General features: G+C 40.5%; 1 protein-coding gene across 4 annotated transcripts in view; it reads right to left on the bottom strand.

Annotated features, from left to right (window-relative positions):
* Positions 1–12,204, bottom strand: part of TP53BP1 (tumor protein p53 binding protein 1) — a 49,421-nt gene that overhangs the window by 29,915 nt on the left and 7,302 nt on the right. For all 4 annotated transcript variants that reach the window (XM_070953763.1, XM_070953765.1, XM_070953764.1 and 1 more), the window contains exons 7-11: positions 7,844–8,585; positions 4,031–4,129; positions 3,482–3,700; positions 3,159–3,210; positions 2,893–2,979 (exon numbers count right to left, since the gene is read on the bottom strand). In XM_070953763.1, the coding sequence (XP_070809864.1) occupies positions 2,893–2,979; positions 3,159–3,210; positions 3,482–3,700; positions 4,031–4,129; positions 7,844–8,585 (1,199 nt within the window). The remainder of the gene's footprint in view (positions 1–2,892; positions 2,980–3,158; positions 3,211–3,481; positions 3,701–4,030; positions 4,130–7,843; positions 8,586–12,204) is intronic.

The raw sequence follows: 12,204 nt of genomic DNA, 5'->3' as shown, positions 1-12,204 counted from the left end.
TTAAGATACTTTGAGAAATATATTCAATAATTGAAACTGAATGTAAAACTGAATGAAATTAAAATGATAAAAATGATTTGAATGTTATACTTGTAAAAAAGGATTAGAAGATTGTTTGAGTAAAGATTTGAAGGAAAAAGGGGAACAAGATGAAATATACTGTTAATAATTAAAAGGACAAGGGATCGGGGCTGCCTAGATTCCACCATGGAAAATATTAAATTGAAAATGAATACAGCAATAGAGAGAGATGAAGGAGGAGAAGAGAGGTGGAAGGGAAGAAGGAGAGAGAGGGATGGAACAGTAGGGAGGAAGGAAGGGAAGGGAAATTAGAATAGGAGAGAAGGTAAGACGGGGGGAAGAGAGGAGAAGGAAAAGGGAAGGGGAAGTAGAGAAGAGAAGAGGATGGGGAAAGAAAGTAGGAAGAGATAGGGAAGAAGAAGAGGGTAGGTTTGAGGAGAAAGATTGCTGTACAATAAAAAAGATGAAGTGGAAGAAAGGCAGCGCCAAACAAACAAATACAAATATATTAAGATAAAGAATGAACTGTTTTAGAATAAAAGAGAATAAATATGAATAAACAGTAAAGTTAGAATTTAGGGACAAATGAAAATGGTGTTTATGTATGCAAGTATAGAAATATTGAGATATGTTAAAATAAAAAGAAAGAAAGAAAAGGGGGGAAGATGATTTTGCAAGAATTGTAATTGAGTAAAATGTATTTGAATTTGATTAATTATATAAGATAAGAAATGGCCAACACTGTTCAAAAAAAAAGATGTGGGTGAATGTGGGAGAGGAGAAAAAACCAATAAAACTTGTTTAAAAAGAGAGAGAGAGAAATAGATGGAATAATTGAATAATGATAGACTGTAACCTAATATAGATGTGTTATGGGAACTGCATGTTGACTGAATGTAATAATAATGTTTAATTTGATCAGTTTTATTCGGACTGGAATGTATGGCGCCCAGGTGCCACACTGCCCATGCATTGATTTGACATATTTATAAAAAATAAAAAACTTTTTTTTAAAAAATCCGAGATCCCGTGGAACTGAAATTTGGCAAATTTTATAAGACATTTTATGATATAATACAAAATTCATAAATCATTTCCTGATGTTTGACTGTGCTATACAGTTTAACATGTGCTATTTTCAAGGCAGATGCCATCCCTGGATACCTCCCTGAATTTTTAAGAACTTGACCAGTTAAGGCAGGACTTTAGATGTTGTCATTGTTGAAGACATGAAGGAATCTGGTAAGGAAACAGCTCTGAAACAAAAACCCAGCAAATCATGGGTTGCCTACTTATATTTATTTATTTATTTATTTTATTAAATTTCTATACCGCCCTTCTCCCGAAGGACTCAGGGCGGTGAACAGCCAGAAGATAAAACAAATTTAAAATAAATTAAAACGAATTAAATAATTTAGGCTGAATTTTAAAATACCCCATAATTAAACAGATTAAAATTTATGTTTAAAATTTAAATTTAAATTTAAAAAAGGAGATGATTTAGGCCAGGCCAGCTTGATGAAATAAAAACGTTTTAAGCGCGCAACGGAAGGTGCGAAGATCCGGGATCCTCCGTATCTCCGGGGGGAGCTCGTTCCAGATCGTAGGTGCCCCCACAGAGAAGGCTCTCCCCCTAGGGGCCGTCAGTCGATATTGTTTGGCCGACGGCACCCGGAGGAGCCCCTCTCTATGGGAGCGTACTGGCCGGTGGGAGGCTATTGGTGGTAGCAGGCGGTCCCGTAGATAACCAGGTCCTAAGCCATGGAGCACTTTAAAGGTGGTAACCAAAACCTTGAAGCGCACTCGGAAGACCACCGGGAGCCAGTGCAGCTCGCGCAGGAGAAGTGTTACATGGGAGCTCCACGTTGCTCCCATAACCACCCGCGCGGCGGCACTCTGCGCCAGCTGGAGCCTCCGAATGCACCTCAAGGGGAGCCCCATGTAGAGAGCGTTACAATAGTCCAATACTAAAAAGGACCTCTTATTATGTTTTCCCACCTTGTGGAAGAATTTCCAAGTTCAACTTTCAAAACATGATCTGCCTTCATGAATAAAATTATTTGTTTTTTGCATTATTAAATTTTTCCTCACAGGAATACATTTAAATAATACCAATTCTGCAGGAAACCATCTTTTTCAAAGCATTACTTTCAAGTCTGTTTAGAACCAACAAGCAATTGTCAGTCAATCTACTCTGTTTATGCATCTAATTTCACCTGGATGTATTTGACGCCATGTGATGCCACAACAGCTGCTCTGCATTGAAGAGCAGGAGTACCATCTTCCCATCCTGTTCCAGTGCGAGGCTACACTCCGAAAGAGCCTCCGAGGCAGGGAAGGCAGCGGGAGCCAGGGCAGCCTCCCCAGAGCCTTCTCTGCTGGGGGTCACAGCCAAACCACATCGTAGCTGAGCTGAGGCTGCTGAGCGATTCAGATACACAAGCATCCCGAGGATGAGGATGGATTTTTGGCCTCTTTTGTTCAAGGAAGACCTGGGCAGGTGAGAAATTCTCCCTTCCACAGCCTGGGCAGTGGTCTCTGCCCGGGTATGGAGTAGAACCATGTCAGTGAACTGGGACCACCTGGAGGAGACAGGAACTGAGGGCCACACAAATGCCCTCCCTCCTCTGCACATTTGAGGTACTCTGGCCTACATCTGCACCCAGGTCTTTGCCCTCTGGCAACCCTTTCCTCTCAAAGAGCTACTTCTTTTCAATTTGTCCAACCTTCTCAACAAAGGACACAGCAGAGAGACCCAAAAACGCCGACATGTAGGAGCCAGCCAGACATAACGGACAGAGGCTGCACAGAAAAGGGAGTTCTCCGTCCCTGCAGAAGGAAGCGGCCAGAAGGCCCAGGGTGGAGCCTTGCCTGAACAGGGAAGACGGCTGTCCTGGGCCGGGAGCCTTTTCTTCAGGGCCACAGACTCGAGTGAACACTGACGGCGTCTTCTGGGTACTGCGGACAAAGGTGAGAGGGAGAGATGCATAAAGGGCCAATCGTGCCACAGAAGCCAATGCACATTAAATTTCCCTTCTGCCATCCTGGATGGATTCCCAAAAAAATCAAAGAGACTTGGGGTGAGTGCAAAACATGGCAGTGACACAGGACAAACGCTTTCCTGCCATAGGTCTTACCTGGGATTGCTTGCTGTGGCCAGCCCATTGGTCCTTTCCCTGGCTTCAGGCTCTAAGGGGAGCAAGGAGAAAGAGCAGAATACACCGACCTTCAAACAGGAGCCAGCCTTTCTCCAAACAAAGCCAAGGCCAGAAACCTCATCCCATTCACATTAAAGATGGCCACCTCAATGTCCCCTTTTCTCAACTGGGTCTCCCAGTGACCGGGCGGGGGGCATCCCAATCACTGGAGGCAACCAGCAAAAACCCAAAAACCCAGAACCTCCTGGGCCAGCCATGCCCCCCCCACCCCCCCGTCACCATTCCTGAGTGGCCTCTCTTACTCTCCAGGCTGAAAGGCAGAGGCTCGTCACTCTCTTCCATCACAGGGGTCGCCAGGTTCCTATGCAGGGAAAGCCCTGCTTCCTCTTCCTCTTCGCAGGCCACCATAGAACTCCCTTGGGGGCTCTCCTCCATGGTTGCAGCACCAGCCGAACCAGCCCCCAAGACACCATCTCTGCCCTCTGTGCCAACTGCAGGGTGTTCTGGATCGCTTCCCACCACTGAAAAAAGCCAATGAAAAAGGCAGCTTCAGGAGGGCTCCTGGGGTCTCTAAAGCAGAGCCAGCAGCAACCCACAACCAGCTTCTTCTTTTCTGCAAGATCCATGAAGGTGCACCTTGGCTCCCTCTTCCAGCACCACAGCTGTCATTCAGGCAATGTGCCAACCAGCCTCAAGGGTCCAGTGCAAAACCGCATCTGGAAGGTTTTTCTTCATCATTCAAGCAAAAATACCATGCAGAGCTTCAGCCCCACTCTGGCTCTTGTGTCCATCGCCCAGAGGCTCCCGCAGAAGCCCTCTTCCTGCCCCCAGAGAATCCACCCTCCACTCACCAATGGGGGTGCTGTGCCTGGGGCCTTTCTTGTGCTGTCCCACCAGAGGCGGGGTGAGGGCATCTCTCTCTTTCGCCAACAAGATACAAAAGGGCGGCTCTGAAATGACAGGCAAAACAGTTTCACCTCCTTGCTTCTCTTGCCTTCATACCAAGTAATCAATCAAAGCAGCCTTACTTAAAATGGGATCCCCTGGTGCTATCACCCTGGATCGGTCCCCTCAGGCTGCATCCCTGAAGGTTACGAAGGCTGAACTCTGCTGCACTGGTCCACCTGCTGCTTGGTGGACAAGTGTTTTTCCACTCACCATTTTAGGACTGAGCATGAGGGAGAAGGCGGCTCTCCCCACTCCTGGTCCAGCCCCTTTCCCTCTCCGCCCCACTGGAAACAGCACATAAGAACTATGGGGGAATGAGTGGTGAAGATGACAGAAGTTTCAGAAAGTGCAAAACTGACCTGTCTGATCAGGGAAACCTTTTATGAACTTTTTGCTAAAAATGGTAAAATATTAAATGAGGGTTTCTGGATTTGCTAATTGAAAAATGGGTTGAACACAGAAGGGAACCCTGTAACATCAAAGAGGGAGAGACAAGAAGATTTAACAGAATACAGATAGTCCTCAATTTACAAACATTTGTTTAGTGATTGTTCAAAGTTACAACAGCACTTTAAAATCTTGAATAACAAAACAAAAGAAAAAGTGGGGTGATTCTCTATATAAAGGAAACAATAAATGCTAAGCAAATCTATACAGATGAAGAAGGAAGAATTTTGACGGTGGAGTTAGTAATAAACAAAAAAAAAAAGATACTTCTGATGCACCAAATAACAAACAAAGAATTTTATAAAAATTGCGTAAGAAGATAATTGAAATGGACTATGAGATTATATGTATGATAGGAGATTTTAATGCAATTGTAGATACAAAACCAGACCACAAAAGTAGTAAAATAGGTAAAAACATAAAGGAGGACTCTTCCTGGGACCTTTTTCAAAAGGGCAGAAGAAATAGGTATACAGGATATATAGAGAGAAATAAATGCAGAGAAAAATTAGTATAAATTTTACTCAAATAGACACCAATCATGGTCCAGAATTGATATGATATGGATGTCCCCAGAATTGAGCAGAACTTTATAAATACCTACAAGATGTATTAAGTTTACCAATGTTAGAGGTTTACAATGAAGCACTGTCAGAAGCTAAGATACAAAAGACTTGGATGGAAGCAAATATCACTCTAATCCCAAAAGAAGATTTGGATTTAACACAAATAAAGAATTATAGGCCAATAGATGTAATTACAAAATATTTGCTTCAAAAATAGCGGAAAGACTTAAAAGATATTTGAATAATTTATACATTCAGATCAAAATGGATTTTTACCGAAAAGACAAATTATAAATAATGAATCATTTTTAGATACATTGGAGTATTATGAAGTGCACTCAGAAAAACAAATGGTGTTGATCTTTTTAGAGGCACAAAAAGCATTTGATAATTGGCAATTTATGCTACAACAATTAAAGTGCATTAATTTTGGTGAAAAATTTACAAATATGATTCAGACAATATATTCCAAACAAACAGCAAAAGTGATCATGAATGGGGATTTGGCAGAGAATTTCAATATAAGAAAGGGTACAAGATGTCCACTATCCCCATTACTATTTATATTAACATTGGAAGTGCTATACAGAAATGTTAGACAAGATTCAGATATAAAAGGGATGGAAATCAAAAAAGAAAAATATAAATTACAAGCATTTGCAGATGACCTGGAATTTATTTTAGAAGAACCACTAGAAACTGGCCCCAAGTTAATAACAAAAATAGAAGAATATGGAGAAGTAGCAGGATTGAAAATAAATAAAGAAAAAACTAAAATGTTAGTTAAATTTTTTACACGTAAACAGAAAAATGAGCTGGCTAAGAAGATAAACCTTCAGGTGACTAAGAAAGTAAAATACTTAGGAATTTATTTAACAGCAAGATGTGCAACAGTTAAAGAAGATAATTATATAAAATTAATGCAACAAATCAAGCAAGATTTGGAGAAATGGAAGAACCTGCGACTATCGACGGTAGGAAGAATAGCTACTATAAAAATGAACATATTGCCAAAACTACTTTTTTTGTTTAAAACAATTCCTATAAAATTAGACAAGAAGTTTTTTGATGAATTGAACAAACTAATGTTAAAATACATTTGGCAAGGGAAAAGAGCAAGAATAAGTTTGAAAATGTTGCAAGAATCTAAAAATAATGGTTTTTTGGGGTGGTCAGATTAGGAGCTTTACTATCAGGCATCTGTACTTACCTGGGTGAAAGAATGGATAAACCTGAGTCATAGAAGATTATTATTGGAGGGACATGATCTCCAACTGAGCTGGCACGCCTTTTTGTGGTATGATAACAATAAAATGCATAAATATTTCCAAAGACATTATGTAAGAAATGCACTACTTCTAGTATGAGAAAAAGTTAAAACAAAAAACTATAGGAAAATATCAATCTGCTTTCTACAATGGAAGCACTGATACATCCAAATGTATCAGTTACTATTGGAAAGAATTGTAACATATAAAGACATTTTAAATGAAGATGGGGAACTTAAAACGACACAGGAATTGCAAAATCAAGGAGTAGACTTAGCATGGTGGCCATACTTGCAAATACAATCAAGATATGTAAAAGATGCAAAGACACGTGGATTCTATAAAGAGCCAACAGCACTTGATCAGATATTTTTAGGGATGGATGAAAAATTAATAAAGAAAATATATAGTTATTTGTTAAGTATTAAAATGGAAGATGAAGAGGTGAAAGAACCGATGATAGCTTGGGCAAAAAACTTTGGATGTACTATAGAACTGACTGAATAAATGGCAAAAACTCTGGGACAGAAATTACAAATTGACAATGGCAACTACCTATAAGGAAACCTGTATAAAATGTTCTATAGGTGGCATTTGCCACCTGCAAGACGAGCAAAGATGTTTAAAAATATGTCTGCAAAATGTTGGAAATGTAATCAGATACCGGGTTATTTCCATATGTGGTGGACTTCTCCAAAAGCAAAAAAATTTTGGATGAAAATACATACATGGTTAGAGAAAATGATAAAGCAACATATAGACTTAAAACCAAAAAGTTTTGTTAGGTATATTACCAGAAAATTACAATAAAGGAACTACATATTTAACAATAAATGCATTAACAGCAGTGAGAATTGTATTTGCACAACATTAGACAAATGAGGACACACCTACAGATGAAAGTATAATTAGAAAATTATTAGATTGTGAGGAGATGCATAGATTGACATTAATAATAAAAGATAAGGAAGAAATAGAATATTTTTAACATGGGGTATGTTTTATCAATGGTTAGATAAAAGAGGTAGAAATTAGAGGATGAAAGATTACTGATATATATAAGTAAATGATGCAAGAATCTTACTATAATAAGCAAATATTAGTATTCTAATTATGGTTGTTATTATTATTACTAGTATTTTATTAATACTCTGTATAAACAAATTGATCCAGACAATACACTGTTTATTAGAATTATTATGCCAAAAGAATTGCATGGGCTTAATGGAAAGGAAAGGGCAGACAGGCAACCAAAGACACCCATTCCTGCCAAAGGGAGAAAACTCAAAAGAGTTTTGGACAGAAACAGGCTCTCTCTCTCTCTCTCTCCCAGCAGACTGCCTGGTCCCTGCAAAGGAGCCCCCTTCCCCCCACCCCCAGTGGGAGCAGCCAGCTCTTCTCTTGCAGACGTTGCTGCCCTTGGGTCAGCTCCTACCTGGCGGGACATGGGCGTGCAGAATCTCTCCAGGAAAACTACCGGCTCTTCTCTGGAACTGCCTAGCCCCTTGCGCCGGTTGGGGCTCAGAACTGGACTCTTTCAGCATCATTCCAGGATTGATCCTCTGACCCATGCTCTGCACTTCCAGCACAGCCTTGCTGGGGTTGTCCAGAGGACCTTGCTCTAGCTTTCCTGACTCCACGAGTGCCGGCTCGCCAGTTACATGTGGATCGTTTGGGGGAAAGGCTTCCCTAACTGCAGAACATTCTGCTTGTTCTACAGCTTGGGAAATTGTCAAACGAAGGGAAAGTCCTTCATCCAGCAATGTGACTTCTTCTGGCTTTTCACAGGGAGTCTCTGAGACAGCTTCACCCTCCAGGAGCAAAGATGGCTTCCTTGGCACGCTGCCTTGATGGCCAAGGTCACTGCAAGGTTCACCAACAGAAGTCTCCTCATCAGCTTCCTGTTCAGTGCAGCCATCAGGCAAGCAAAGCTTCTCCTCCAAAGCACAAGAAGCAGTAACGTCAATGGTCTTCTCCTCCTCCGCTGTGGTCACCTGGTTGCCTTGACTGGCAGAGAGGGCCAAAACACAGTCGTCCTCTGGGGGCCCTGGCAGAGGAACCTCTGCAAAAGAGGCTGACATTGCTGCCTCGGGAGTTTCGGAGGCCTCAGAACTTCCTCCTTTCTCGGCTGCCGTTTTACAGCCTTCCTCCAGGCTTGGAGTTGGGAGAAAGGTGTCCTGCAAAGGAAAAGAAAAGGGGTGCCATCCCTCCGACCACTCTGCAACCCTGTCAGCCTTGAGTCAGCTACCTTTATGGCTGACACCAAGCCCAGATGGAGGCTTAGTCTCCCAAGGTGCCTCCCACTACACACCAATAAATCTAATAACTTGGGGTGGGGTGGGGGATGCGTTCTGCTGATGAAGACCTATATGCATGGATGATTGCTCTTCCCAGTGCCCCATAGTTCAAGCCCCACTTATTTAAAGGAGCAAAGTAGAACCAAACAACATAGCCAGAGCAAGACCATAAAACAACATCTTGTGGCTTCCCAGTGAAATTCTATGGCGGACTAGCTATGGCTGACAGACATTTGGAAAACCCAGCTGGCTCATTTATCCTGGACACTAGAACTTTGACAAAGGGGCTGTAAAATAAATTCAAGAGAAATTTGGCCCAGCACTGGTGGAAGAGGGATTTAGTAAATGGTTTTATTTACAGTTATTAGAAAGGTTTAGACCAGGGTATCAGACTTGCGGCCCACGGGCCAGATGCGTCGCACATTGGCCACGCCCACCCTCATTTTAGCAAGGGGGGAAGTCGCAATATGTCACGTGACGTGATGCCACTGACACCCCTGGTTTAGACAAAACAGTGGTTTTGAACAATGTAATATACTGAGCTTAAAATACAACTGTGTACAAATGAGGAGCATTAAAAATTTTGATCAAGGTATACTGATTGAATAGGAATATTGGTTGAAAGGATTTAAATTTATATTGTTATACAGGTAGTCCTTGAGTTATGACCATAACTGAGCCCAAAATTTATGTTGCTAACTGAAACATTTGCTAAGTGGATTTGCCCCATTTTACGACTTTTCTTGCCAGAGTTCTTAAGTGAATCATTGCATTTGTTAAGTTAGTAAACAAGAGTTGTTAAATGAATCCTGTTTCCCCATTGACTTTGCTGGTCAGAAGGTCGCAAAAGGGGATCACATATTGCAACCACCATAAATATGAATCAGTTGCCAAGCACCTGACTTTTAATCAAGGAACCATGGGGAAGCTGCAATGGTCATAAGTGTGAAAAATGGTCATAAGTCACTTTTGTCAGTGCCGTTGTAACTTTGAACGGTCACTAAATGAACTGGTGTAAATCAAGGACTACCTGTAATGTTAGAGAGAATGTTCACAAAATTATTCATGCTTAACCAGAGAGATTGTCTGGAATGTATACAGGCACTTCAAATTTACATTGGAAATGTGGACAAGGTAAAAATTTGGGGTTCCAATGCATGTGCTGATTCAGAGGAAAGATTAATGTACAACTGAGACCAGATGTCTTTCTTTTGGGACTGATGGCCACAGCTGGAAAAAAGTCATGGAGATTTTTTTTATATGTGATAAAAATGGTAAAACTTGCTGAAATGGCCAAATTGACTTCTTTGATGACATAAAAGGCAATGTATAAGCTTATTGTTGACTGGAAACTTCTTTTAAATCAGACAGAAACAAAATGAATGTATGATTATTGTTTTGATGTTAGGTATGTTTGATGGATGGAGATAGAAAAGAGACATGATGTAACTTTAGAGAGGGGTAAATTTATAAAGAAGATTGGAAGACACTAGATCAGTGGTTCTCAACCTTCCTAATGCCGCAACCCTTTAATACAGTTCCTCATGTTGTGGTGACCCCCAACCAGGGGTGGGTTCTAAATTTTTTTACTACCGGTTCTGTGGGCGTGGCTTATTTTGTGGGCATGGCTAGCTGGTCATGTGACCGGGTGGCCATGGCTATGTGTATAGGGACTACTCAGAGGGCTGAAAAAAGTCATTTCTGACAGGTCCTCACACTTTTGACTGGTCCTCACACTTATGACCATCCTCACATTTATTTATGCCCGTGCAGCTTTCTTAACAACTATGTCACTCATTTCACAACTGTTTCTTTTCACCATGGTGATAAAATAGGGCAAAAAACATAAAATGTGAGGACAGTCGTAAGTTCGAGGACTGGTCAAAAGTGCAAGGACCAGTCAAAAATAACTTTTTCAGCCCTCTGAGTAGGCCATATGCATAAAAGGATACAGCAATAGAGAGGGATGAAGGAAGGGAAGGGAAATTAGAGTAGGAGTGAGGGTAAGAGAGGGAGGAAGAGAGGAGGAGAAGGAGAAAGGAAGAGGAAGTAGGGAGGAGAAGAAGAGGGGCAGGAAGAGAAAGTAAGAAGGAAAGAAAAGAGAGAGGTGGTAGGTTTGAGGAGAAAGATTGCTGTACAATAAAAAAGATGAAAGGGAAGAAAGCCAACCCCAAACAAATATAAAGATAATAAGATAAAGAATGAATTGTTAAACTTTAAGGAATAAAAGAGAATAAATATGAATAAATAACAATAATTAGAAACACACATACAAACATACAATGTATTTTCTTTTGTAGGAAGTTAGCACCCACCCCTTTCCTGGAAGAGTGAAATATTTTAGGAAATATGAAAAAGGCAGAATATTATATTTCCCTGGGATAAGGATGTTTTGAAGCAGCTCCCATCTTCCTGCCCCCACCCTTTGTCAATGGGCCATTAAGGCCTGGGCCAGTCTATTCTACATAACAAAGATCTACCTCCTTCAGGCAGAGCCATAGTAGGAATTGCTACTCACCACATGTGACCTGGGAAGCACATGTGACCATCAGCCAGAAGGCTAGCTAAAACCCCCACCCCCTGGGAGTCTGACAAACAATCAGGATACTCTTTCGTGGCCCCAAGAAATGCAGAGCCAGAGAGAGCATAAAAACCCAAGAACCCTGTATCTGCCCCTTTTCTGTTCAGGAACTCAAGCCATGTGATCCTGTCCACCATTAAACCATCTTTCCAAGCAGTCTCCATGTTTCCAGTGTCTTTTTCCCCACTTGGAGCAGAACCTAGAAGATTTCTTCCAACACTTTGAACAGAGTATTTGGCCGGTTCACAAATTTAAACAGTGTTTAGTCATTTCAATTAAATTTACAATTTCTATATTTCCTTTTTGCCATATTTATTCATCTATTTTTGTAAAAAATCAATATTACCCTTCATCCTCATCTCTAATCTTAATCAAATTCAATTTTTCCCTTCTATTCTATATTATGCCCCTTTCCATTGTCATCTGTTTTTATATCCATCCACACATTGGTTAATTATGTAATATTACAGTTGTTTAATATAAATTCAACATTTTAATATAAATCAATTAGTTATATAACTACCTTTTTTGTATATTAATCAATATGAACATGAATATTCCAATTATTTCCATGCAATCCAATTTCTTACAAATCAATTAATTATATTTACCAATAATAATAAACCAAATAATTTCCCCCCTATATTCCTCCAAACCACAACTTAACCATTTCTGCTTTCAACACAATATACAATTAATAGTATCTCAATTATTACAATTCCCTAGTTAAATAGAGCTTTTTTTCTTTTGTGTTTTAAAATCTTGAACTCTCCTCTTTTTCCCTAAATTTCCCATTGTTTGCACCTACCTTTTTTGGTGAGGAAACAGAAAAGAAATCTGCCTGCCTAATTTTCCAACTTGCAGCAACAGCAAAGCCAACAGCCTCTTTACTTTCAGTTTTGTTTTTCAGCATAGCTA

The sequence above is a fragment of the Pituophis catenifer genome, unplaced genomic scaffold (genome assembly GCF_029215685.1).
Source record: "Pituophis catenifer annectens isolate HBS135680 unplaced genomic scaffold, rPitCat1.0.hap2 SCAF_14, whole genome shotgun sequence".
NCBI classification, from domain to species: domain Eukaryota; kingdom Metazoa; phylum Chordata; class Lepidosauria; order Squamata; family Colubridae; genus Pituophis; species Pituophis catenifer.
The sequence above is the reverse complement of the archived record's forward strand: the minus strand, read 5'-3'. Positions and strand labels throughout refer to the sequence as shown.